The following is a 13,223-nucleotide window of genomic DNA, read 5'->3' on the forward strand; positions in this document are numbered from 1 at the left end:
CTGACATTAGCGTGGTCAAACAAACAAACTCTTCAGCTTTATAATATTAGTATAGATCAGAACTTAAAAGATGTTTATTAGTAAGATGAACAATAATTATTATTCCTTACAATCGTTAGTGAGTGATTAAAATATGAAATATGTACTTTGTACTTTTAATTGTATGTACGGAATATAAATATCATTGGACAACTCACACACGGTCATTTGATTGCAAACTAAGCAGAGCTTGTACTGTAACCAATTAACTGATAAACATACTACTATATCCTACTAATATTATAAATGCAAAAGTTTGTGAGAATGTATGTATGTATGTATGGATGTTTGTTACTCTTTCACGCAAATACTGATGATGATAATAGATACATTAACAAATAGACTCAGATCATATACTCGTACTCATCACTCAAATATTTGTTACGAATGGTATTCGAACCCGCCACATGCGGTGCAACGGCGAGGTCACCATGATTCAGGAAATACATTTAACCCATAGAATAGTTCAGTGGATATAATAAGTATCTAAAATTATTTCCTAAAACATGAGCTATCTTTATACCAAAGTTTATCATATTCGGTGCAGCCGTTTCCATATGAAGAAGAACAAGAAACTAACATGGAGTATGGAAACGCAGAGGTATAAAGTACACCCACGTTTCGCTATTAACAATGTTAGTCCCATGTAATAGGAGGCGAGACTATTGCCATATAGGTACCTGGGTACTATTGAAAAATCCATTATATACTAATCTATGCTAATATTATAAAGCTGAAGAGTTTGTTTGTTTGTTTGAACGCGTTAATCTCAGAAACTACTGGTCCGATTTGAAAAATTCTTTCAGTATTAGATAGCCCATTTGTCGAGGAAGGCTATAGGCTATACATCATCACGCTACGACCAATAAGAGCAGAGTACCAAAAAAAATGTTACAAAAACGGGGAAAATTTTGACCCATTGTGTGACGCAAGCGAAGTTGCGCGAGTCAGCTAGTATTCTAATACAAAATTAAAGACTAATAGCGTTTTGTCCGACCTGGGGATCGTACCCGAGTCCTCGTGATCAGCAGTCGTAGACTTGGCGGTAGCAGTCTATCTTACTAACTTTTTTACTTACATGGTTACCGTGGCGCAGTGGTTAAGTTAGTCATCATGACGCAATGTATGCGCGCGAATCGTGGGTTTGATTCTCACATGAATATTTGATTACCGATTTTTTTCGTACTAGCATTTTCATACACTTTTACCTATACCTTTGAGTTTAAAGTGTGATGTTATGTGCAAAATAAAAGTGGCATTATTATTGTAGACAATAGTCATAAATAAAAAGATTTACTTAATAGAAAATATTACAAATATTTTTTTTTCTGTTACATTAAACGAAAACATATTTAGTAATTTCAACATACATATTATACAACGTATCTTTCAAACTGAAATTATTTTTCAAACTCTTTCAGCAGTTTTCGAGATGACCCATATACATACGCATAAACTGTCAAAAGCTTTCGAATCTTTTTGACAGACATACATGTTTAAAATTGCTACAAAATTGGCATTATGTACTAAACAGTCAAGAATGGACCTCAGTGGGGTCAATTTTAAACCCCCACTAGGGTCAATTTAGACATAAGGGTTGTCACAAGGTCACATTCTGTAAAAACTTAACCTAACCTAAAAAAATCGATCGAAAAATTTTTGTGTTCATAAAATTACATGTAATAAGATTATAAGTTCCAACACCCAGTAATAGGATTAACCTTAGCATAATTCTTACTTACATTATCACTAAAAGTATGTCAATCGTGTCATTGCCGAAAAACCAGCGAAATATGTTAAAAAAAATCTCGCAAATTTTCGTCCAGACGTTCAAAGCGCGCATGCTTAAAACCCATTCAGGAACGACGTGCGAAAAGGACGGACATATAAGAAAGACAGAGACGGGTATAGGATTCCCAAAATTCAGGGGAAACCGCTTCGGCTGCCGAACATTACATATTACTCATTAACGTTATGTCATTCTTGCTATTCCATTTTTAAATTCAAAATTTAGAACACACACATAAAATTTTAATTTGGAAACAATTTTAACATTTATGAAAAAAAAAATTGTCAAAATCATTTCAAAATTAAAATTTTAAACTGTCATTTTTAACGTATAATTTTCTTTTTTATTCTATAACACATAGGTGGTGCGCCTGTTAGGCTATTACCCACCAGTACTGTTACTAACTGCATTAGACAGATTTTAGGTCACACAAACTAAACCTAACTGGACTAAAAAATGTTCTATAATCTACTTACGTGTGCAGCGAAGACCGTTGTATGATTTATAACACTTAGACCTATTCATTTGTTAGAATACTAAACGATATATCATGAAAAACGGATGATATTGTTCACAAACTCAACACATAAAGGTTATATGATTGCACTGAATAAATTAACACTGGCACCGTTTAATAGCGTAAATATATTGTTTAAATTTTAACTATTTAACGATTTATGATATTAAAAATATGTGTTAACTAGTTTAGTGGGGAAAAAAATCAATTGGAGGCGAGCCGTGAGGTGGCCATCTTGTATCTGGCTGGGTGTTCAGATCCAGTGTCCCGCGCATGCGTCGTAGGCCGCCCAAATAACCTCGTTCATAGACATTCCGGCTAGATGTTACTCTACATCACTCTACGATTGAAAAATGCCGGCGGAATTTCAAATTTTCTGACTTGTGTACTTAAAAACGAATTTCCGTAATAAAATGTAGTAATCTCATTGGATTATCGCTTCTAATTTTCGTGTTTTTAACGAAATAACTATTGATTTTCATTTTACTCAAAATTATGTTACAATCATTCCATATACCAACAAAAATCTCCTAATACCAAATTAAAATGTTTCTAAAATCATTTTCTAAGTATAAACCTCGCTAATTCATCGTTTAAAGGGTATAAGCAGGAAAGGAAAATATGCGAAACACGCGACACTAGCACCACCTCATACAGCGGTGAAAATTTCGCACTAGTGCTGTTGCATGAAATGGCCGTAGTGCAGTAAAAACTCGATAGATGGCGTCAGTTGGCGGTAAAATAAATTTAGTTTTTATTTTCCCTAAATATATATACGTTATCAGTCGGTTTAATTACCTATAGATAAGTGTCGGTTATACAAACTTGTAGTTTAACTGTTATTTTCGTACCTTTACTGCCTTGGTGTTTGTCATGTAAATAAAAACATATTTTTAGTTCATTTTACTACAGATTACTTAAATGTATTTTATTGCTTAATTAATACTGCTTACTTACTTTATTGTACTTAATTGTATATTTAAAACACTCCTAACAGATTTTTTTTTATTATAAAAAGACAACTACCGCACTAAGAATTGCTCTTGTGTCGCACCATGTATTTCTGTAGCATATTTTTAAATACTTAAAAAAACTATGTTTTTAATTTATTTAAACTAAATATATCTTAATTATTATTTAGTCCGTCATGAGCGCAAAACTACTTCGGCATATGGCGACTCTTCATTAAAGCTGGAATTTGATCCATTTTGATATAAACTTGATTGTGTAAAACGCACGGAATTGGGATTAATCTGAAATGTAAAACAAATAATAATTAGGAAATTACTATCACTTGTTCTAACGCTATATTCCCCGGTATAGTCTCCCGGGATAACAACTGGGAATAAAAGTAGGAAGAAAAATCCCAGTTGTCACCTCGGAGTGACAGCGTTAGACGGGACAACTCGGAATCTGCCGTTCTAACGGTGAAGGAAAACATAGAATTTGAACTTTGTATGCCCATAATCTGTTTAATACATTTCATTTTACAATTAATTCTAATGTACCTATAACATGTGTAGTAGATAATGTTAGTGTAAGGTGGTAATAAATAATTTTTTTAAGGGCATGCAAAGTCCCGAACCCGCACTGGGCCAGCATGTTGGACTTAAGGCCTAACCCCCTCTTTCGGGAAGGGACCCTTGCCCAGCAGTGGGTCAGTAATGGGTCAATTAAAATAAACTTTAATAATAATAATGGTCTTAAACGCCATTGGAAATTATAGGTTAGGATACTTCATTTGTTTACCCGACGTTTCGATCGAATTACATCAACCCTGGTCACGGGCTGAACGGGTTACAGTAAAACTGACTATGGCTGAATTTTGGCTAATGATTCTGATGACATATAAATATACTTACGATTTCAGCATATGGGGATTCTTCCACCATGATTGGCCTGTGACCTTGAGGTAATGATGTCAGGTCTAAGTCAGCGTATAGAACTCGATCGTTCTCCTGAAACATATAGGATTTCATAAAAGTTTTGGGTACAGAATGTTTGTGTCAATACATAGTAAAAAGCAAATTCGATTCCCGCGTCTGTCCCTATGTCTGTATGTATGTATGTTTAGATCTTTTAAACTACGCAACAGATTTTGATGCAGTTTCTATTTAATAAATGAGGTGAATCAAGACGAAGGTTTACGTGTAAAAGATGTTAAGGTTTTTTTGTAAAATAACTGTTTAAACCGTGCGAAGTCTATGTAGTGACCAATGCCCGGCTTCTGAGTACATTTAGCGGTAGTTTATCTATTCACTAGCGTTTCTTTCATATGAGTTTAAACGCTATTATATATTATATCTAAGCTTTCCTGTAATCAGATAAATGATAAACATAATTACTTATGTACTTCTAAACTACTACTTACAAGAATATCAGGCCGGTTATTCTTAGTTTTCAGTTTTTGACGTCGTTTCTTCTTAGTGATCCAAATAATTATAATAATTAACAATATTATAAGTAATAGAACGCCCCCGCCAATGTAGTAATAAAGATTGTCATCCTCTTCATCTGAAAATAAAGGACGAAAATTATTAAACAATAGTACTTCCACGACATCGCTGATAAAATAAAAGAGAGTAAACTGAGATTGTACTCGTATAGCCATGTCAAAGGGAGTCCTGCAGTCTATGTAGGAAAAACGATCTGTGGGTTAAGCAACCCTTCGCACGGTCAATCCATAGATGGGTGACCGCGTAGTGGTATTTGAACTGAGCGCCTCCGTGCTTTGGAGGGCACGTAAAAAGTCGATCCCGGTGGTTGTCTACTAAGATAACAATCGTTAAGCCACGTTAAAGGCCTTTCGGGCAGCTTGAACAACTTTGACACTAGGTTGACCACTAACCATACGATAGATAGATAGCCAACAAAATGTATGAGAGTAGACTGAAATGGTATGGCCGTGACAAGAGGAGGCCTGCAGATTACGTAGGAAACTAGGCACTACAGAATTCCTTCTCCGGTCGTAGATCCAGCGGACGGCCCAACACTATGGGAAACGGTAGTGCAAAAAGATGTGAGTGTGAGGTTTCCGAAGACAATTGTCATTGCCATTGGGATTCATAGCATGGAATAGAGAGAGACAGAGAGAGAGCAAGTTCATATTAAAAACGAGGACTAATTTACAAATGCTTGCCTCAACTCTATGGGTCCATAAAGAAACACTGATCGAGAATATCTCGTTCTTTATAACGCAAGTACTAACCTATATTTTTACTATAATCCTTCGCATATTCGCCCATCTTATATTCACCTGCAGCCGTAGCAGAACATATTATTTCTTTAATTGATGACTCTGAAACACACTTGTAATCTATGCTATCAAAGATGTTTTTATAAGACTTGCTACACACATAATATGGTCAGTATATTTGGTTCGGCAAATATTTATCGAACAACAAAACCTAATCGACTCCCCGGTTTCTGAGGTACATTTAGCAGTAGTTTATCTATTCAATAGCGTCAAAACTCATCCAAAAAAGACGCTATTGAATAGATAAACTACCGCTAAATGTACTCAGAAACCGGGGGTCACTTGTTCGGCTTGTGCCGATCGGGTACATCTACATATTCGGTTTTACCAGGCTATGCCGTTTAATGCCCAACCGAATATTTGTGTAGCAAGCCCAACACTACTATCCCACAGCTGGGCAAGAGTCTCCTCTCAAACGAGGGAGAAGTTAAGGCCTTGAGTCCACCACGCTAGCCAAGTGCGGGTTGGGGACTTTGCATGCCCTCAATAAAATGTATAAACAAATTTCAGGCATGCAAGGTTTCCTGTTTCTTATATAATAAACATGCAACACGAAAGTTTTAAAGGTTTTATTAAACTACTAGCTGACCCGCGAGATAAGAGAGAATTGGTGAAATTTTTCCCCGTTTTTGTAACATTTTTTACTGGTGCTCTGCTCCTTTTTTTCTTAGCGTGATTATATATAGCCTATGTCCTTTCTCGGGTATCAAAATATCTCCATACCAAATTTTATGCAAATTGGTTCAGTAGTTTAGGCGTGATTGAGTAGTAGACAGACAGACAGAGTTACTTTCGCTTTTATAATATTAGTATGGATTGTTTTATAAATACATACTACAAGAGTTCTTCAAATCCAAGTTGATACTTTTAGCGGTTATACACTCGGAACCGTCTGATTTCTCTGAAAATTAATAATTGTTATAAATTAGTACAGATTTATCCCCAATTTCAATAAAGACTTGATTTGGAAAATAAGTAGCCTATCAACGGCCAGTTTCTTCATTAAACGTAACAGCCAAAGTATATGGGTAAAGGGGTAAAGTAAAAATAAATAAATAAATATTACTGAGCAACTCACACACGGTCATTTGATTCCAAACTAAGCAGATCTTGTACTATGGTAACCAAATAAGTGACAAACATACTTATATACTTCTAAATACATACTTATATAGATACATTAACATCCAGGCTCAGAACAAATACTCGTGCTCATCACACAAAGATTTGTCCCGGGTGGGATTCGAACCCACCACACGCGGCGCTACGGTTATTGCGGCGAGGTGACCGCTTAAACCACTGCGCCAAACGTGCAGTTAAATGACAGTTAAGTTTATTTCTTTACGAATTACAGATAGTTTTATAAGTAAAAAGGTTTGCCTTTTCTACTTAAATGTCAGTAAAAAACAATGCTTGAGCTGTTACTTTAGATATGTATGAAGAAACTGGCTAGTAATCTAACTTTAACTATCTCCATGCTTCACGAAAATTGGTTCAGTGGTTTAGATGTAAAACGTGACAGACAGACTTGAGCAATTATAATGTTAGTAGCTGATCTACACGACTTTCATGCCATATTGAATCCCTTAAGGGCCGAATATTGAAAATCTATTTTAAATTTGGTTGCGGAGATCCAAAAGGCAGTTACTGCATGTTAAATACTGGTATCCAGCTGCATCCAGTGAGATTCGAAGCCGACTTTTACATATTTGGAAGAAAGGCTAGGCTGATAATATACACACATATATTAGATTTAACTAACTGACCCGCGCAACTTCGCTTGCGTCACATAAGAGAGAATGGGTCAAAATGATCCCCGTTTTTGTAACATTGTTTACTGGTACTCTGCTTTTATTGGTCGAAGCGTGATGATAAGCTTAAATAAATAGGCTATCCAACACTAAAATAATTTTTCAAATCGGACCAATAGTTCCTGAGATTACCGGATTCAAACAAACAAACAAACTCTTCAGCTTTATAATATTAGTATAGATTTAATATAATATTAGTAAAGAAAAAAATAGTATTACCTGGTATTATTGCAGCTATTGTCTCTGTCTTACATACATCTGGACCTTTGTAAAAAGTGATGTTTAAAATATATTGTTCTGATTCCAATTTACGAAGGCTTATTGGTTCATAGCCGTGAAAATCCTGGCTAAGGCCTTTTTTAACTGAAAAAAGAAAGGTTTCAGTTATAACTTAACTGCACCTTTGGCGCAATGGTTTAAGTGGCCACTTCGCCGGAATAACCGTAGCGCCGCTTGTGGTGGGTTCGAATCCTACCCGGGACAAATCTTTGTGTGATGAGCACGAATATGTTCTGAGCCTGGTTATCAATTTATCTGTATAAATATGTATTTAGGAGTATAAAAGTATGTTTATCAGTTATTTGGTTACATTACAAGCTTTGCTTAGTTTGGAATCAAATGACCGTGTGTGAGTTGTCCAATGATATTTAATGATATTCATTCATTTAGTTTTAACACATTATTGTCTCCTTGCCACACAGTTTCAGTTTGTCTGACACCATGGCGGTTTAGCATGCCACGCCAATAGAAATGGTAGTGGCGTGTGGAGGTCGCAGGTTCGATTCCCATACGGAACAATTGTGTGATCCACAAATAGTTGTTTCAGTTCTGGTTGTACTTTGTTATACAAGAGAAGAAAAAAATTGTAAATAATCCCACACAGGCTCTGAGCCTGGCTATCAATTTATCTATATAAGTATGTATTTAGAAGTATATAAGCATGTTTATCAGTTACTAGCTGACCCGCGCAACTTCGATGGCGTCACATATGAGAGTTATGATGGGTCATATTTTTCCACGTTTTTGTTACATTTCTTACTGGTACTCTGCTCCTTTTGTTCGTAGCGTACTGTTATATAGCCTTCCTCAGTAAATAGGCTATACAAAAATCAAAAATTTTTTCGCACCAGCAATTCGTGAGATTAGCGCGTTCAAGCAAACAAACAAACTCTTCAGCTTTATAATATTAGTATAGATTTGGTTACCATAGTACAAGCTCTGCTTAGTTTGGAATCAAATGACCGTGTGTGAGTTGTCCAATGATATTTATTTATTTATTTATATATATATATGTATTATTCTACTTACCGTCACCACTATGTATTACATATTTCGTTAAATTTTTCGGCGCGTTCAGCACATTAACATACGCTTTATTCTCCAGTAATTTGTCATAACACTCTCTACTTATAAATAACGGTGCCACCAAATTTTCAGCTGAAAAAAGAAGAAACTAAATAAATTTATGTGTCCCACTGCTGAGCAAAGGCCTCTCCCCTAGACTTCCAGTCCCCTCGGTCGCTTGCTGCTTCCGGCCAATCTTCCAGGAACGCGTCTATGTCGATAAAAAAGGGCTAAATAAAAAAAAACAAAAATAAATAAAAAAAACCCGTTAATGTCCCACTGCTGGGCAAGGGTGTCGTCTCAAGGCCTAACCTCTCCCTCATTACGGGATAATGAGGAAGAGGTTAGGCCTTGAGTTCACTACGCTGGCCAAGTGCGGGTTAGGGACTTTGCCTAACTTCAAGAACTTTTCTAAAGATCCCTCAGGCAAGCAAGTTTGCATCACGATGTTTTCCTTCACCATTGGAACAAGTGATCATTAGTCTCCGTGGCACGTTAAAAGTCGGTCCCACTTGTTGTTTACTAAGATAAAAGTCGTTAAGCCACGTCAAAGGCCTGTCGGGCGGCTTGAACAACTTTGACACTAAGTTGACCACTAACCATACGACAAACAAAGAAACAATACAAACATAACTTGGAAAAGCCATTGGTGTGTTGCTTTAGGTTCGAATCTGCAACCACTTGCGTGGGAGGTATACACTTATACCACAAGTCCCCAACCTGCGATTTGCCAGCGTGGTGGACTCAAGGCCTAACCTCTCCCTCATTACGGGAAGAGACCCTTGCCCAGCAGTGGGACATTAATGGGTGTTTATCTATTTACAAGTCTTGTCCCGTCTTGTAGTTATAAAAATACTAGCTGACCCGCGCAACTTCGCTTGCGTCACATAAGAGAATTATAATTTTCCCCGTTTTTGTAACATTTTTCACTGGCACTCTGCTCTGGTCGTAGCGTGATGATATATAGCCTATAACCTTCCCCGATAAATGGGCTATCTAACACTCAAAGAATTTTTCAAATCGGACCAGTAGTTCCCGAGATTAGCGCGTTCAAACAAACAAACAAACAAACTCTTCAGCTTTATAATATTATATAGTATAGATAATTATACATTTTGATTTACTTAGTTGTTCACAAGTTATACACGTACATATATTGTTATTATTTTCTAAGTACAAGGAAATAGAATACTCACGTAAATCAAAGCCACGAACGTACTTGACCAGAAGGAAACACAAAACAAAATTATTTAAATACATTTAAAATAAATTATAATCGTAACTAACTATAATTACTTCCCGCGACTTTGTTACCACAAGATTTCATTTGAAAAGTATCAAATACATTAATCTAGGTTATAAACTATCTGTTTGCAAAAATTCATCACAATAATTTCAGTAGTTTTGCCGTAAGAGTACATTTTTAAACCAACTACTTATGCACATCTATGTTTAGTATCTGTAGTTAACGAACGGATTTCAATAAGTAAACTTTAGTAAGATATAAAGATAGCCACAATAATAATATGTTTTGTTACAAATACACGTCAGTTAAGTATGAAATAAACAATAAAATTGATTCCAAGTAGTTTATTAATATATTTTTCCTTCTGAGTCAGTAGTACTAGCGTATATACTTACTGTATATATGACACAATACATAAACTAGCTGACCCGCGCAACTTCGCTTCCGTCACATAAGAGAAAATGGGTCATAATTTTATCCGTTTTTGTAACATTTTTCGTTGCTACTCCGCTCCTAACGGCCGTAGCGTGATGTTATATAGCCTATAGCCTTCCTTAATTAATAGGCGCCCATAGCCAGTTGCGCTCATCGGTCGGTAAACGATCTGTGGGTGAAGCAACCGTTGGCATGGTCATTCCATACCGCATAGTGGTATTTGAACTGGGCGTCTCCGTGCTTCGGAGGGCACGTAAAAAGTCGGTCCCGGTTGTTGTCGATTAAGATAACCGTCGTTAAGCCATGTCAAAGGCCTTCGGGCGGCGTGAACAACTTTGACATTAGGTTGACCGCTAACCATACGATAAGTAGAAGAAGAATAGGCTATCTAACAGTAAATTATTTTTTCAATTCGCATTAGTAGTACTTGAGATTAGCGCGTTCAAACAAACAAACAAACTCTTCAGCTTTATAATATTAGTATAGATATACTGTATGACACAAGACATGAATAAATTTAACCCATTAATGTAACCGAATGGTATAAGTTAGTACCTCACATTGTCATGCAAGTTGCAGGTTCGAACCCGAGGCAACACACCAATGACTTTTCGAAGTCATGTGTGTATTAGAAATAATTATCACTTATTCCAACGGTGAAGGAAAACATCGTGATACAACCTTGCATGCCTGAGAGTTCTTTAGAACAGTTCTTGAAGGTATCAAAGTCCCCAACCCGCACTTGATCAGCGTGGTCGACTCCAGACCCAATCCCTCCTTCGTTTGGGAGGAGACCCTTGCCCAGCAGTAGGACAGTAATAGGTAAAAAAATGACCCACTGCTGGGCAAGGATCTCCTTCCGTAATGAGGGAGGGGTTAGGCCTTGAGTCCACCATGCTTGCCACAGGTTGAAAACTTTGAATACCTTCAGGAACTGTGTTAAAAAACTCTCAGGCAACTTTATTTTTCTAACATTTAAGCGAGCGAAGCCGCGCGGGTCTACAAGTAAAAGTAATTGCGGTTAAATTCACTTTTTGTAATATTAGGTCGGGGAAAAGGTCTTTTCGCATTATAGTATGTATGAACTTGTAATTAAAATCTTTTCTCTGCACAAAAAAGCTCGATATTTGGGTACCTCACGAGCTCACTGAAATAAACCTAATGAACCGTGTACTCATTTGTGATTCTTGAAGCCAAAGAGATTTTAATACAAGTTCATACATACTATAATGCGAAAATACCTTTTCCCCGACCTAATATTATAGGAATTATTTTATATAACAAGTTAACGCTAATTTTTAATTAGTCATTTTCTTTTTTTCCTTAAAACCGTATGAAAATAAGTTTAGTCCTTTTTGAGGATATTGCTGATAGACAGACATGCGGTTAAAGTCTTTGTTTCCATATATGATACAGTGTTCATTATAATACATAATTAGGTAGAAGGAAAAAAATATATAAGTATATTGACTTTCCTGGATATCGTGTTAAAATATATATGATAAATATGAATATAGTTTAAATTTATTAAATAATATAGAAGCTCGTAGCCAATCAATCTACGAGGTTAAGCTACGCTGGCTGAGTTTGTTCTGTGGATGGGTTACCAATGGGACCACATTAACATAACGAGCTTGTGGGTCCCGGCTGTTATTTTCGAAGATCTTTGACAGTCGTTAACAGTAGTCAGAAGCTTGAAAGTCTGTCAACAAGTCTTACCGAGTGGTATTGTGTTTTAACCCAGGTAACTGTGTTGTGGAGGTCAGATAGGCAGACGCTTCATGTAAAACACTGATATTCAGCTGCATCCGGTGAGACTGGAAGCCGACTCCAACATAGTTGGAAGAAAGGCTAGGCCTGATGTAATAATTGCATTTATAAATGGACTTACTGTATTTGACAAATAAGTAAAATAAAATAGATTAGTCATATTATTATATATTGTCACATAATACCGCTTGTATGAAGTTTCCTTATTTTATACAAAATATCATTTATTTTGATAAAATGCTTTTTGGCGTGGTCGGTAGTGTATCCGACTGCTGATCATTAGGTCTCGTGTTCGATTTTCGATTCGGGCAAAGTACTATTAGTCTTTTATAATTTATATACTGGACTGGTAATAAATGATTTTTATTTTTTTTATTTTATATTAAAACTACCTTAGATGCTTACGCTACGCCTGCGACTTCGTCCGCGTGGCATCCCCTTGGGGGAAGAATTGATCAAAATCCTTTCATAGCGGATACCTACATTATAAAATCTACGTGCATGCCAAATTTCAGTCCGATCCGACCAGTGGTTTGGGCTGTGCGTTCATAGATCACTTTTGAGGCGCCCGTAGCTAGTTGCGCTCACCGGTCCGTAAACGATCTGTGGGTTAAGCTACCCTTGGCGCGGTCACTATAGATGGGTGACCGCATAGTGGTATTTCAACTGGGCGTCTCCGTGCTTCGGAGGGCACGTTAAAAGTCGGTCCCGGTAGCTATCTACTACGATAACTGTCGTTAAGCCATGTCAAAGGCCTTCGGACGGCTTGACCAACTTTGACACTAGGTTGACCACTAACCATACGACAAGAAGACAAGAAGAATAGATTAGTATGTCAGTCAGTCACCTTTAAGTTATATAATATTAAAATGTGTAATTTAGCTCTAACGACACGACAACGTAACGACGTACCGTATAGTATAAAGTGTGAGTCACCGATAAACTGTGAGTCAAACGTTAACCGCGGAAAAAGCATATATATCATAGTAAAGGGAAAAATATATAACATTATTTTG

General features: G+C 36.5%; 1 protein-coding gene across 3 annotated transcripts; it reads right to left on the reverse strand.

Annotated features, from left to right (window-relative positions):
• Window positions 1-1,437: 1,437 nt before the first annotated feature.
• Window positions 1,438-10,307, reverse strand: LOC142984824 (uncharacterized). Of its 3 annotated transcripts, none has more exons than XM_076132665.1 (8): window positions 9,953-10,307; window positions 8,721-8,849; window positions 7,632-7,775; window positions 6,437-6,502; window positions 5,554-5,601; window positions 4,717-4,859; window positions 4,208-4,303; window positions 1,443-3,598 (listed from the first exon to the last, which is right to left on the reverse strand). In XM_076132665.1, the coding sequence occupies exons 1-8, from the start codon at window positions 10,014-10,016 to the stop codon at window positions 3,491-3,493; spliced, it is 798 nt and encodes a 265-aa protein (XP_075988780.1). In that variant the 5' UTR covers window positions 10,017-10,307; the 3' UTR covers window positions 1,443-3,490. The 3 variants fall into 3 exon arrangements, with proteins under 3 accessions (XP_075988781.1, XP_075988780.1, XP_075988779.1); XM_076132664.1 differs by having other exon boundaries at window positions 1,444-3,598; window positions 5,554-5,643; XM_076132666.1 differs by lacking the exon at window positions 7,632-7,775 and having other exon boundaries at window positions 1,438-3,598; window positions 5,554-5,643.
• Between the last annotated feature and the right edge of the window lie 2,916 nt (window positions 10,308-13,223).

Source organism: Anticarsia gemmatalis, chromosome 28, assembly GCF_050436995.1.
Source record: "Anticarsia gemmatalis isolate Benzon Research Colony breed Stoneville strain chromosome 28, ilAntGemm2 primary, whole genome shotgun sequence".
NCBI lineage: Eukaryota > Metazoa > Arthropoda > Insecta > Lepidoptera > Erebidae > Anticarsia > Anticarsia gemmatalis.

What these genes read in the sequence shown, in the direction of transcription:
- LOC142984824 (XM_076132664.1), bottom strand. Translation starts at nt 10,016, where the DNA reads ATGTATTTAAATAATTTTGTTTTGTGTTTCCTTCTGGTCAAGTACGTT. An exon ending in CGTTCGTGGCTTTGATTTAC is followed by an intron (nt 8,850 to 9,952) that starts GTGAGTATTCTA and finishes TTCTTTTTTCAG; the next exon opens with CTGAAAATTTGGTGGCACCG. An exon ending in AATCCCCATATGCTGAAATC is followed by an intron (nt 3,599 to 4,207) that starts GTAAGTATATTT and finishes TTTACATTTCAG; the next exon opens with ATTAATCCCAATTCCGTGCG.